Source organism: Tachypleus tridentatus, chromosome 2, assembly GCF_004210375.1.
Source record: "Tachypleus tridentatus isolate NWPU-2018 chromosome 2, ASM421037v1, whole genome shotgun sequence".
NCBI lineage: Eukaryota > Metazoa > Arthropoda > Merostomata > Xiphosura > Limulidae > Tachypleus > Tachypleus tridentatus.
The window spans coordinates 14,623,926-14,639,635 of NC_134826.1; the positions used below are offsets into that span (position 1 = coordinate 14,623,926).

At 33.5% G+C, this 15,710-nt stretch overlaps 1 protein-coding gene across 2 annotated transcripts in view; it reads right to left on the reverse strand.

The window, feature by feature from the left end:
* Positions 1 to 344: 344 nt before the first annotated feature.
* LOC143238457 (ras-like protein family member 12) overlaps positions 345 to 15,710 on the reverse strand; it is a 54,867-nt gene continuing 39,501 nt past the window's right edge. Inside the window, exons 2-6 of one of the 2 annotated variants that reach the window (XM_076478718.1) lie at positions 12,779 to 12,835; positions 9,496 to 9,569; positions 4,474 to 4,664; positions 1,391 to 1,436; positions 764 to 960 (exon numbers count right to left, since the gene is read on the reverse strand). In XM_076478718.1, coding sequence (XP_076334833.1) covers positions 916 to 960; positions 1,391 to 1,436; positions 4,474 to 4,664; positions 9,496 to 9,569; positions 12,779 to 12,835 — 413 coding nt within the window. In that variant the 3' untranslated portion in view covers positions 764 to 915. Of the gene's footprint in view, positions 961 to 1,390; positions 1,437 to 4,473; positions 4,665 to 9,495; positions 9,570 to 12,778; positions 12,836 to 15,710 lie in introns of both variants that reach the window. The other variant, XM_076478709.1, reaches the window with a different exon arrangement.

Here is a 15,710-nt window from a genome sequence, read left to right on the forward strand (position 1 = left end):
CACTGATCATCTGCAGCAGTTAATTTCATTTTCTTATTAATTTATCTGAAAATTACTTTCAGTGTTAATTCAAATCAGAAAAATGTGAATTATTCTGATATGGAACCTGTCTTGGCCTTAATCTTCTGTTTTTACAGAAGGGGAAAAGCATACTTGAGCTCTTGTATTTCTCATCTTTTCTAACGTCTTAAACCTTTGTACAAATTGGATAACTTGATGAAAGAAATACAACTTCTTTTTTTACAAATTTTTACATACAAGTACATATAGTAATCTATATAGCTCATGAAATGTGTATAAATACGTGTATATTATAAGTGTAAAATTAATTATAATTTCTCATATGAAGAAAGAAATAATTTACTGTTATCAATATAAAGTTTGTCTAATACACTTACAACAGAAATACACATTGTAAAATCCCAAATTCGTCCCTTTCTCACCTTTTGTGCCCTTTCCTTCAGGTTGTACTCACTTCTAATAAGATTTATGAGCAAGCGAAGTGTTTATATAGTGAACTTTAACTCCAAAGAGTGTGGTTAAGACCTATTCATTTTGTAACTTTTCATTACTTTCAGAGTCTTGTTTAACTTTTAAGATTGAAATATTCTAAATCCTTTATTAAACAGCTTAAACTTTGGATTTCTGTCCATAAGTAGAAAACTTTTTTCGTCAGGCTTACGATCTTTCGACACCGAAGGAAGCTTAGAGTTAGATGGCGCTGTTATATGAGATCTCAGATTACGTGGTAAGGAATTACGATTCAAATTGGAAGCCATTTTGTCTTCTGCTATATAAAGATGTTTTAATGATACAAATCGACTTTGATCTTGAAGAACGACTCTTAATGCCTTATGGAAAATTTCTTCAACTTCGTCATAGTCTTCTGCTGCGGTAGTTTCAAAGAATACAGCATCATACTTTTCTGCGCAGGTGGCACCCTCTAGTTTGCTTACTTGTCTAAAAAATACAAATAACGTATTGCAGTAGCATTTAAAGCACAAAATATTTTAAACGTGGTAATTTTTAACAATGATTATCCACTCTTCTGTACATAAATTTCTTTCAAAAACATATTTCTTTATGAATGAAATAAATTATTGATAAAATAGGCACAAATAAGCAAATGAAGTGTTGTCAATAAAAACTTCCTGTAAAGCGACAGTTCTTTCTATCTCATTTCTTCGGATATAAAAGCAGAATGTTAAAAATTACAAAGATATAGTACTGGAAGTTATGGAACCTCGAAGGGAAACGTGCCTAACAAAAAAGAAGCTACAAGTTACCAGTGAAAAGAACTTTTATCTTGAAGTTCCACCTTACAGTTTTCTGAAAAAGTTATTTAATAATATTCTTGAGAGTCGTCATTGATGAAACCAATGTTACATACCAGCGAATCTTTTAAAGTATAGTTGTTTGACCAGGAAGGAGAAGCACTAAAAACGGAACGAAAATTAAGTCAGAATAAGAAATGTTTATAATACATAATTATAAAGAAATGGTTGTTGCACATACAACTACAGTTACCTTTCTAATTACTTGAATTTTGAATACCTAGTAAGTGCAAATTTATATGGATTTTTGTTTGTGGTGCCATTCAACAGATGAAGTAGGAGTTTGTTTACTTATATAGGCACTAAAATAGACGCTAGGTATATATATTATTGTAAGATAATAAAAAGGTCGTTCTATATTTCATTTAATAGATATTTTATTAGAGGTTATAAGAAAGGTTTTTTAGAAAGTAACCTCTGTCTTTTCTTGTGAGAAAGGGGAGGTCAGGCTTAGGTAATTAGCATTGACTTCAACTTAGAGAAAGTTATGTACTCGAAGCGAAATTGAAAATCAGTCTCGTGGTCATTATAACTAATTATACGTTTATTACGCTTCCACTTATCAAGAGTAGAATACATTGTTTCACCAATACTGCTCTCGCTGTTGGGTATTTTTTCCACAATAATATCAATAACACCAACTGAGTTTCGGGTAGCTAGGAGATTCAGGGTAGTTCTAAATATGAATATTAAGCTAACATTGTAAAACAATCTGCATAATGAAATGTATAATAATAAGAAATAGTAGAGTTTTAAAAATACCATTTGACATAATAAATACCGTCGATGAAAGTAATAACAAATGGTACATCTTGCTTAGGTCGTTTTTGTTGTTTTGAATTAAACAAAAAGCTACACAATGGGCTATCTGTGCTCTGCCCACCACGGGTATCGAAATTCGCAATTTAGCGTTGTAAGTCCGCAGACATACCGTTGAGCCACTGGGGGGCCTTACTTAGGTTTAGCAAAAAACTAACAAAAAACACTAACTGTTTCACTTGAACTGCTGTCTTCTGTGAGATACTTTCAATGATAACTTGTGTATTGATGTAAAGAGCAGAAAGGTGTAACACAATTAATATTTGAACATTGAAGTTGTTTTTACAAAACTTACTTTAGAAAATAGAAAAATCCATTGCTGAAAAGCAACATCTTAAAATTAAGATATGTGACCCTTTAAATATTATACTTGAGTTATTTTAATAAGACAGTAAGTCACTGTTCAAATATATAAAACGTAAACCAGAAGACCAAGTAAGGGTACAGTTCATAAATAAAACGTAAACCAGAAGACCAAGTAAAGGTACAGTTCATAAATAAAACACAAATCAGAAGACCAAGTAAGGGTACAGTTCATAAATAAAACACAAATCAGAAGACCAAGTAAGGGTACAATTAAAAAGTAAACGTTTTTCTAAAGGTCCTACTTGATTTTAATTGACATCAGTTAACGGTGAAGTAAAATTCATAGTGTCTTAATTAATCGATTAATTTTATAACATAAATAGCGATGACGTTTGAAAAGCGAGTACATATATTGACTGGTAGGATTACATATAAAAAAGGGTCAGTCATAGAAACATTAATATGTGAAGAAACTTCTTATATTTTATCTCATAAGGAGGTATATATGAGGACATCAGCAAAGTTATGTTTCTCGTAATTATTTTAGGTACTTTATTAGGAGCTATACCATTTCCTGCCCTAATTATCGAAATCATTCATGGTAATCTGCGAGGTGCTGGAAGTTGTTCTGGAGGGTGTTTCCCTTTCATTCATTAATATTCTACAAAATTAATGGAGTTAGGCATGCAGAGGAGCGCAATAGCGAATGTGTCCTTCATATTTATTTGGAATGATGTCAGAAAGACATGTAGGCTTAAGAAGGTCCAATATAAGATGATCAAACTCTTACGCCAGAGCGCTTTCGAAAGATGGACTTTTATTTCTCAAGGACAAAGTGGAGAAGACCAATTGTTAAAGATATGCTCAGCTAGATTAAGATCCAAGAATTATGGTGGTCACAGAAGAAACCTAAAGTCTTCTTAACGTTTTCAAACACTACACGCAGAATTTAGGAACTGGAGATGGAAGCATTGTCTTCTTGTAAGTATCCATTCCCAAAAGTGTACATTGGAGGTACAGCTGGATGTACTCGATCATAAATTATGCTGAAGTAAGCTGTTATATTTATCATTCATTCTGCCAAAACGGACCAAGGGGTCCGAGATATTCAGAAATACATGTCCAAAAACACTATTTTAACACCAGAGGTCTGGATAAAACACTATTCTAACACCAGAAGTCTGAATAATACACTGTTCTAATACCAGAGGTCTGGATAATACACTATTCTAACACCAGAGGTCTGGATAATACACTATTCTAACACCAGAGGTCTGGATAATACACTATTCTAACACCAAAGGTCTGGGTAATACACTATTCTAACACCAGAGGTCTGGATAACACACTATTCTAACACCAGAGGTCTGGATAATACACTATTCTAACACCAGAGGTCTGGATAATACACTATTCTAACACCAGAGGTCTGGATAATACACTATTCTAACACCAGAGGTCTGGATAACACACTATTCTAACACCAGAGGTCTGGATAATACACTATTCTAACACCAGAGGTCTGGATAATTAGAACCACACAAGAGTAGTGAATCATTCTTGTAGCTGTTTCTGTCTTTTTCCATCTGAACAAAAGAAATGGAAAAGCGTGATTCACTGAAGTGCATCATCTTCCAGAAGTTCTTATTAGTCCAATGTTTGAGGCTCTTTAGACAGCTCAAGGCGCTTTTCTTCTCGTTGTTAACTGAGAGCAGTTGTAACATTCTTTGTAAAGTACGCTTGGAGAATGATAAGAATCGCCTTCCATTGAATGTCTATCGGTTATTGTTATGGTTTGTTGTTGGCGGCTGAAGCTGTTTACCCATGAAATTGTTTTAGCTACTGTGGTACTTGTTAGACTCAAGTCTAAAAGTGTACATAGCTCTTAATAAAGTGACCAGACATTATATGTATATAGTTTTTGTAATTAATTGATTTGTGTATATTCGTGCAAACACAGGGAACTGTAATGCGTTTATAAAATATTTATATTCATATATTTATATGCTTTTACCTGTAGCGTTCCAGATCTACTTTGTTTCCGATTAACACTAAGGAACACTCTGGGTTTCCTCCATTTCTTTGGTTCTGAATGATCAAATCAAGGTATCTTTGGGCATATTCAAACGTTGGGCGACTCGTAATGCTATAAACGACAAAGAAGGAGTCGGCCCATTTCAAATATCTTCCCGGTTCTCTCCTTTCCTAATTTAAAGAAAATGGTGTTTAGTATTTTCCTTTAAAAGCTGTTTGTAGCAGAATGTACTTTGGAAGTAAGATAGCGACAAGATATTTTTGATGCATAAGTGTTTATTCATGTAGATCGATTTTATTTAAAAAAACTCAACACAAACTTACTCTAGGAAAAGAGGCGGGAAAACATAGCGAGGTAATTAATACTCAAAACTTCCTTGATAGAACGTGCAACGCTTGAGAGTTACTTTAACACAAATGGATGGTTAACGTTGTAAGATATTTTTTCTATTTCGAATCCTAATTTCTTACTTTTACTATTATTAACATGTTATTATAATCCGTTGTTCAAAGTTACAAGTAAAAAAAAAAACGCTTTTCAAAAAAGGAAGTAAATGTAAGGATGGCTAATATCAAACATTGATAAATCATGTAAACAAGATTGTAAGGATGTCTAAAAGATCGTCTCTACGTAAAATCACAGACACGTGATATAGTAGAACGTTAACAAGCAAAAATTAGACAAGTTAAACTCAATTTTGGTTAAATAGCTATATATGTTGTCACATGTTAAATTTTGCCTGTGCTGTTACATAGGGATGATATAAATATCATCTCTAGTATGTTGTTTGCAATGTGTTTAGAGTTTGATGTTGGTCCCTACTGTCTTGTTTACAATGTGTTTAGAGTTTGATGTTGGTCCCTACTGTCTTGTTTACAATGTGTTTAGAGTTTGATGTTGGTCCCTACTGTCTTGTTTACAATGTGTTTAGAGTTTGATGTTGGTCCCTACTGTCTTGTTTACAATGTGTTTAGAGTTCAATGTCGGTCCCTACTGTCTTGTTTACAATGTGTTTAGAGTTTAATGTTGGTCCCTACTGTCTTGTTTACAATGTGTTTAGAGTTTGATGTTGGTCCCTACTGTCTTGTTTACAATGTGTTTAGAGTTTGATGTTGGTCCCTACTGTCTTGTTTACAATGTGTTTAGAGTTTGATGTTGGTCCCTACTGTCTTGTTTACAATGTGTTTAGAGTTTGATGTTGGTTCCTACTGTCTTGTTTACAATGTGTTTAAAGTTTGATGTTGGTCCCTACTGTCTTGTTTACAATGTGTTTAGAGTTTGATGTTGGTCCCTACTGTCTTGTTTACAATGTGTTTAGAGTTTGATGTTGGTTCCTACTGTCTTGTTTACAATGTGTTTAGAGTTTAATGTTGGTTCCTACTGTCTTGTTTACAATGTGTTTAGAGTTTGATGTTGGTTCCTACTGTCTTGTTTACAATGTGTTTAGAGTTTGATGTTGGTTCCTACTGTCTTCTTTACAATGTGTTTAGAGTTTGATGTTGGTCATTTCTACATTTCTTTTCTTTTCTGAAAAATTTTAGTTGTGTCTTTATGCAATTCTCTAATAGACATAGAAACGTTGTACTTAGAACCAAGTTCTAAATACAATGAGATTCCAAATGTATTAGTCAGTGTTTATCTATTATTGACTGGATTCCTGTTTCCCCCTGTACTTAAGTTTCTTAGAGAACATAAAATTTCTGTAAGAAAGCTAACTTTTAGGGGTTACTAATAACATTGTTTACACTATAATTATGACTTAAAAATACTTCTAGTTTTTAACAATGTTTATAACAGCGGATACTCCGTATGAAAATATGTCACCTCAGTTATCATGTAATTAAAAACAGAAGCAACAGAAAGAAGAACATTTTACTGTGATGTTTACAGACATTCATAGAACTTGTGACTGAGTCATTACATAAATATTGTTATAAAAGGAAACATTGTATAGTACTGTAAAGTTATGATGACCTATTGAGAAAATTTTTAAATGTCATTTCGATGAACTGTCCGAGCCATTCTACAGAGACAGTGCTGCCACCTGCCTTATACTACTAGAGTATTGACATTTAGTAGTTATTTTATGTATTTAATGTTTCATATTTCACTGTTTTATTCAACGTGAGATAGCAGTCGTACTCATGTTTGTGAGGAATTGTAGATGTAGATGCGGGTCGCTTGCTATGGAAGAAAAAAACAATGTTATTCTGAGCTGTCATTTACATTACGAAAGAATTGTGTGCTAAAGCTGTACCAGTTACAGAATAGCCTCGAAGTAGACAGTAATTCGACGAACAAACAGAGAACAAACTTTTGCACAATGTTTATTATTCACTAATGCTACTCTGTTATCTTTCTGTGATATTGTTGGGCTGAAGATTTCTGAAAGTGAGTTAACCCAATAAACAAAAGAGAGTTGAGAACGTAAGAAAAAAATATCAATGAAAGTAAAAGCTAATTCGTCAGAACTCTGTGAAACTTACATCTCATTGTGACTTCCTATCTGTTAGTCAGTTGTAAACTGATCAACTGTTTACAAGGATGCACTTAGAAAAAAAATAGTCTGTTCTACAACACGTATAAAACTCAAACGGATTGCAAATTAAATCCAACCCTTTGAAATTTTTAATTATACACGAACCATAATTTGAACAGAGCTATGTTATCTCTACATAGTACTGAGATTCAGGTGAGGGAAAATTTACAGACGATAGGCGCTAAGAAAATATAAATTTCCCTAGATTCGCCAATCAGGGAAGATATATTATCTGATGATTACCTTGCATTTTTATGTGAGTGTTCGGCCAATAATTCCACGTTGTCAACTTTCTGGCTGTGAAGATGCAAGAAACCAATGAAAACACAGAGACTTTCTAACATTGGTGGTAATTAGAAAGGAAAACATTCATAAGATACTGTATATAAAAGTCAGTCAACAATTAATCCGTATACGAGAACCACAGTGTGGAAATATACATACTTTTGTATACATCATAATAAATACTTATAGAAACGTAGTTAGGATGTTAAACGTATTCTATTTTCCCAACCAGCTTACTGCTGCCAATAGTAAAGTTTGATGCTGCAGATTTCAAACTGAATCACTGTTATCGAGAGTACTGAATTACTATGGGAAACACATGAATTATTAATATTATGGGTTTTTTGTAAACTGCTACCAGCACTTTAGCCACAAACGCTATGCTAAACTTAACATTTTTATATTATCTTTGTTATATTTCTGATGTTAGTAGATACAGATACGACTAGTGTATATATATATAGAATATTAATACTGATATAAAACAAAAACAGAAGGAGGAACTACAATAAACACAGTAAATCCAAACCTCTGATTAAATATTAGTTTGTTATTATAAAAACAACCCGAAACCAAAATAAAAGCTGTTGCACTTATTGAAAGTGTCACAGGGTACAGACTATTATGTACTAAAAATGTTGCACTTGTTGAAAGTGTCACAGGGTACAGACTGTTATGTACTAAAATGTTGCACTTGTTGAAAGTGTCACAGGGTACAGACTATTATGTACTAAAATGTTGCACTTATTCAAAGTATCACAGAATACAGACTATTATGTACTAAAAATATTGCACTTATTGAACGTATCACAGAGTACAGACTATTATGTACTAAAATGTTGCACTATTGAAAGTATCACAGAGTACAGACTATTATGTACTAAAAATATTGCACTATTGGAAGTATCACAAGATACAGACTATTATGTACTAAAAATGTTGCACTATTGAAAGTATCACAAGATACAGACTATTATGTACTAAAAATGTTGCACAATTGAAAGTATCACAGTGTACAGACTATTATGTATTAAAAATGTTGCACTATTGAAAGTATCACAGGGTACAGACTATTATGTACTAAAAATGTTGCACTATTGAAAGTATCGCAGGGTATATGTATATATTATAGTGCACACCCATAATTATCATAATCGAAATTATTGAAGTTTTAATATAGGATATTCAACTAATAAATTCGAAATGTATATAATAGTTTATTCGTACTTTTTTTTTCGCATTTCTGAAAAATATAATAACCCATACGTTTATGAGGGGCCATATAGTAATGGTTTATCATATTAACTTTTCACTAACACTTCATGTCTTCGTAACGCGAGCTATGCCGCATTCAAAAAAAAACATTCATCGCTAGAATTGTATTATCATACGTAATCAGGTTTAAGTGTATTTAAGAAATAAAAGAACAATAGCGATTCCCACTTTACTATCACACTTAAACCTTTCGTGACGTCAATATACTTGTAACAAGAAAAGCAGACATACATTTGTATCCCTCTTTCTGGAATAGAAAATAAATAACCAGAAAAGAAAGGACGCGATTCTAGAAAAAATACGAGTTTTTTTGTTTTTGAATTTCGCGCAAAGCTACACGAGAGCTATCTGCGCTAGCTGCTCCTAATTTAGCAGTCTAAGACTAGAGGGAAGGCAGCTAGTCGTCACCACCCACCGCCAACTCTTGGGCTATCCTTTTACCAACGAATAGTGGAATTGATCGTTACATTATAACGCCCCCACGGCTGGAAGTGTGAGTATGTTTGGTGCGACTGGGATTCGAACCCGCGACCCTCATATTACGAGTCGAATGCTTTAACCCACCTGGCCATGCCAGGCCCAAAAATACGTAAACTTCCATTTCAAATAAGAAGCCATAAGTTGTGTTAAAAGTTTCTTTTAATTACTGGAGCAATGTTCATAAAATGAAATAAAGAACATTTCTTCCGAACGGATTATTTGATATAAACTTAAATATTAGGGGTTTTGTTAGCACATGGAATCTGTGATATGTCCTAAGTTTCTAGGCTCAGTGATTAGAGTGCTCCTGTTCGTAATAAATAAAATATACTTAAGTAAGTATTTCATATATATAGATGTAAACACACATGCACACACATATTTTCGATAGAATCACGTTATCGACTTTTTCTAAACCATACCTTATCGCAAGTGTCCATCAATCGAACAATGACCTCTTGGTGGTCAAGAACTTCGATCTTGCAATACGTGTCTTCTACAACGAACATAAAAAGGTCAAGTCTTCATTTAACATTTAACCGGATCATCTCTTTCGTTTTGTTTTTTTTCAATTTAAGAAAATAATCCAAGAACGACACTCGACTAAAAAGTAAATTATCCGAATGCAATAATTCTGTTACTTATAATTTGTGTGATTTGAACCTATTGTAAAGTACGTTACATATTTTAGTGGTTGTTCATAAATCTACCTCAGAACAACTTTATTTTTTCATATAAAAGCAAATGGTTTACGTTATTTTGATATAATTCGTTTTCATTTGTTAATAAAGATCATTTTGTTTATATTTTATTTATTATTACATTTTAATTTTAGGAATAACAAAATATTGCCTCCAAGTGACTGACTTAGCAGCAAGTCCAGGAACTTATAGCGCTAAAATTCAGGTTTTGATACTTGTTGTAGGCATAAAACAGATAACCTATCGTGTAGTTTTGTCTTTAAGTAAAAAAACGCTAAAATATCACATATTATTTAAGTTATTTGAAACAAAGACATGAATCTAACTACCTTGTGACCCAAAAATGAACCTAATCACCTTGTGACTCAGAAATGAGCCTAGACACCCTGTGACCCAGAAACGAACCTAGACTTCCTGTGACCCAGAAAGGAACCTAATCACTCAGTGGTTCAGAAATGAACCTAATCACCCTGTGACCAAGAAATCAACCTAATCACCTTGTGACCCAGAAATGCACCTAATCGCCCAGTGACCCAGGAATGAAACTAATCATCTTGTGGCCCAGAAATGAACCTAATCATTCTGTGACTCAGAAATCAACCTAACCACCCAGTGACCCAGAAATGAACCTCCTATGACCCAGAAATGAACCTCCTGTGACCCAGGAATGAACATAACAACCTTGTGACCCAGAAATCAACCTAATCACCCAGCAACTCAGAAATGAACCTAATCACCCTGTGACCCAGAAATCAACTTAATCACCTAGTGACCTAGAAATTCAAGTTATTATAAGCATTCATACGGCCTGGCATGGCCAGGTGATAGGGACGCTCGACTCGTAATCCGAGGGGCGCGGGTTCGAATCCCCGTCACACCAAACATGCTCGCCCTTTCAGCCGTGAGGGCGTTATAACGTTACAGTTAGTCCCATTATTCGTCGTTGGTAAAGAATAGCCTAGCCCAAGAGTGGCGATGACTAGCTGTCTTCCCTCTAGTCTTACACTGCTAAATTAGAGACGATTAACGCAGATAGCTCTCCCAGCGCCTTACGTGAAAACAAACGAGCCAACAAATCTAAGCACTCATAAAATAAACGCTAATACCTTTAGGTAGAAAATTATTAAAAGCTAGCGTTTAATTCAGAAACATTAGTTTATGATACAAGTGAACTTTTTACTGATGTTCTGTTGTAAGAGTTCTTTAAATGTGTTTACAATTCGGTATAAATTCTCTAATTTGCTCCTCGAAGTCAAACGAGTGTGTGTAATTGTGTATTTTCTTATAGCAAAGTCACTTTAAGCTACATGCTGTGTCCACCGAGGGGAATTGAACTCCTGATTTTAGCGTTATAAATTCGAATACTTACCGCTGTTCTAGCGGGGGATGAAATAAAACGAAAAAATGGCTTATATACGCCACCTATAATAAAATAGTTTAAAAATATCGGACATTTTTTTACCCATCGTTTTTACCATAAAGTCAAAAATTAGTCATATAAAGTGTAATTTAAAACCTTATAACAACCGCGTATACTTAATTACCCCCATACACACACACACAAACAATTATCTGAAGAATAAACAAGATAAAGAAATTATCTTGTATTAAACTAATCAATAAATTAATTAGTTGGAAATTACTTATTTTCATATTAAAGCATTTTAGCTATTTAGAAGTAACCGTAAATAAGTTAACAATATATTTTTAGTTCTATATCAAGTAAAAAATTATAGAACTTTTTCGGTTATTGTTTGTTTTAAAACAAAATTTCATTTGGCTGTCTGTTGTGCATAAATGAACGATGGATTATATCGTTGTAAGTTCGTAAGCTTACTGTTGTCCCTCCATGGAAACTTCAGTAATAATTTTCCTTGTAGAGCGAATCTACTTCAATTGCCCCTGTTTAATTATTGTTTTTTTAATCAAAGCTTTTCTTGGACTGACGTGTTGATTCACTAACTGTCAATTTCTCTTTATTTGTTTTTTACGTTTGTCTTTTAAATTTCGAGCAAAGCTACACGAGGGCTATCTGCACTAGCCGTCCCAGATTTAGCAGTGTAAGACTTGAATGAAGGCAGGTAGTCATCACCACCCACCGCAAACTCTTCGGCTACTCTTTTACTAACGAATAGTGGGATTGACCGTCACATTATAACGCTCCCACGGCTGAAAGGGCGAGCATGTTTGGTGTGACAGGGATTCGAACCCGCGACCCGCACATTACGAGTCGAGTGCCTTAACCCGCTTGGCCAGTTTTTTTACGTGAGAAAAAACTCGAAAACGAGAGAAATGCGTTTCACTCTTGAAGATTCTGTGAAAATTTCATGAAAATTAATTTTTAACGAACATCACTTAATAAGTTGGTAACAAGAAGCTCTGTTGCTCTCACCTGTTTTATGTCGTTATTTTCAGCTCAGAATGAATACAGTTGGTTAATTTTACACGTTATGTTTATCGTCAAAATTACTCCTCGCATTAGCCTTGAAAGAAAAATTATTAGTTTTGGCATTATTTCTTGGACAAGTGTGTGTTTCTTATTGCAAAGCCACATGGGGCTATCAGCTGTGTCCAGCTCATGGAATCGAATATCTGATTTCAGCAGTGTAAATCCAAAAACTTACCGTTGTACCAGCAGGGGACTGTGGGACAAGTGAAGCGTCAGACTGTAAACAAATCCAGTGATGCAAAAAAAATGGGCAATGTGACCTTAGCTTGCTATTTTATGTAGAGTGTGTTCTTCCGCGAGAAAATGGCGTTCTTATGTATGATATTGTATTGATACAATCACATGTTTAGCAACCAGTTCCTTGGGAAAACCTTGTTGAGAGAATTAAATAATATGTAATACGTTGACTTGATTTGTTAGTAGATGAACAATAGATGAATTATAGAAGAATGTAGGAGATAACACATTGTATGTGCCTGATCACAATGTGGTTACGAATTTGAACACAATGGAATAAAACTATAACTCATGCACTTTTTCTACTAAATAACTTACCTAAATCAGGGTCATATTCACTGATGAATCGTTTTGTGATGTATTTCACAGTCAAGGCTGTAATAAGGAAATATTTGTAAAATATAATCCATAATTAATCCACGTCCTAGAAGAATACCTTCAAAAAGTCTGTTAGAATCAAGAAAATAGTTCGTCTTATCTTCTAAAGATAATCAAAAATATATAATTAATATTCATGGTATATGTTTAATATATCAAGCCATTTACTTTCCAAAATTGTTTGTTGGGTCAGTTTGAACCTTCATTAAGTTTTCATTATTCTTATTGTTAAGATTAGAAACAAGTAACAATAACTTATTCGTGACTTTGTAATGTCACTTAACACTGTCGTATTATTGATTAAGATTTATTAGTTAACACTTTGTTAAAGCCTGCAGATAACAGAAAGGTTGGAAAGTTAGTTGGTAAGAACAAAACGGATAGTTTATGTGAAGTTTTTAAGATGATAAATCAGAGGTAAAACAGTAAAAACACAAATATTTATCAGATAAGAAACATAGAATTAAAACATACAGTACTGTCGCAATAGTAGCTAAATAATGAACTAAATCAAATATTTAATAGCTGAACTCAGGACTTGGAGAAACAAATATTGATTGATTGGCTTTAAGGTGAGATACAGATTGATTGGCTAATAAAAGTCTCTGATGGTAAGAAGAAGACGAAATGATCAGAAAGATAATAAAATATTAGTCCCACAAGTTACAGGTCCATAGCTTGACCAATCAGCTCATTAGATCTGGCAACCACTTTACAACTATACCTACAGTATACACACCAAGCACAAGTCAAAATAAAAGAAAGCAAAAGCAATTTAAATCAAAATAAACTTTCTAAAGAACTTTAAAACAGCATCATAAATCTAGCAGAAACTTCAGGTTTATTTTGATTTAAATCCAATACAAAGCAGAGGTTAGAATATCGAGCAATCACATCATGTAAGGTAATTTACGTTATTGTATATTACAATACTCGAAATAATACAGTATGACAACACGGTGAATAAACCATCTTTACCAAATTATAATATGGAAGTCATAAGTCAGCACCGCAATATACATATAGAATACTACACCATTAGTTGAAAGTTACAATACATGTAAGAATGACATTAGTTGAAAGTTACAATACAAGTAAGAATGACATTAGTTGAAAGTTACAATACAAGTAAGAATGACATTAGTTGAAAGTTACAATACAAGTAAGAATGACATTAGTTGAAAGTTACAATACAAGTAAGAATGACATTAGTTGAAAGTTACAATACAAGTAAGAATGACATTAGTTGAAAGTTACAATACAAGTAAAAATGACATTAGTTGAAAGTTACAATACAAGTAAGAATGACATTAGTTGAAAGTTACAATACAAGTAAGAATGACATTAGTTGAAAGTTACAATACAAGTAAGAATGACATTAGTTGAAAGTTACAATACAAGTAAGAATGACATTAGTTGAAAGCATGACACAAAACATTTATCACACCAAACCAACCAAGTCCAAACCATATTTCTAATAATAGAAAATAAACTACCGATAAACAAATTATAAAAAGAATAAAACATAATAGTAATACCTCAAAATTAATCTGTTTTACACCAGCAGCAACCAGCCAAACATTACACGTAACATAATCAAAATATCAAAACACAAGCGAAATTCACTTAAAATAAGATACCAATTAGTGGATAAAATGACAGTAAAGTTGTGAATACTCAAATTGTATCTAAAGAACATGAGTGAGAACAAACATTTCACATTGCATCAGTCACTTATAGCACATACAGTATCACGGACATACAACTAATTCTTAATTTCTGAATCTGAAATAGGAATAATGAAATGCTCATAGATGAATTATTAAAAACAGACTTTAACAACTACCACAAAACCGCTGCATAAATTAAAAGGATCAGTAAAATGCAGACTATAATGTGCGATGTAAGATATGCCCTGAGCTTTAGAGGTGTCTGCTGTGACACACATTTCTATGGGAATATCCTGTCTTCCAGTTTGAACCTCTGTTCGCTGGTCTACCATGTTAAAGAAAGATGAATAAGCAATAATAAGTATTAAACATGTTAATAAGTTAGAAGGGCACAACGTTTCATATGAATATCACTCTTCGCTGTTTGCAGACAGTTTTAGAAAGAAATAATACATGAAAGTAAAATGAAGCAAAAGTAAGGCCCTACAACTGGTGATAAGCGGTAGTAGGACCTAATGTTTCTTTGCAGAACAATCACTTTCCCGCAACTGTTGTAGGCTTAAGCAATCACATTTGGCCAGGCATGGCCACGTGGGTTAAGGCGTTCGACTCGTAATCTGAGGGTTGCGGGTTCAAATCCCCTGTCGCACCAAACATGTTCGTCCTTTCAGCCGTTGGTGAGTTATAATGTGATGGCCAATCCCACTATTCATTGGTAAAAGAGTAGCCCAAAAGTTGGCGGTGGGTGGTGATGACAAGTTGTCTTCCCTCTTGTCTTACACTGCTAAATTAGGGACGGCTAGCGCAGATAGCCCTTTAGAAGCTTTGCGCAAAATTCAAAAAACAAACAAACGAGCAATCACATCTTGATATAACGCCATCTATCTTGAAGTTATCGGTTTATGATTTCACGATTTTCGTGGTATCTAAATTTCACTATATGTGCTAAATATTTAAACGCCTGGGCTCTGATTTTGATTTGCGTATGACATGATAATAAAGATCCATGTTAAAACGGTGACTTATCTGAAGGAGACACAAAAGAAATAAAGGTTTACACTTCATAAAACTGAAGGAAAAAGTGGAAATCGCAATACAAAAATTCGCTCGAAACAATCATGGTAAAACAGGAGTCAACCCGTTTTATGTGTCCTGTTTGTTTTCATTTTTACACTATTTTACAGCAAAATCCTAAGTCAGGT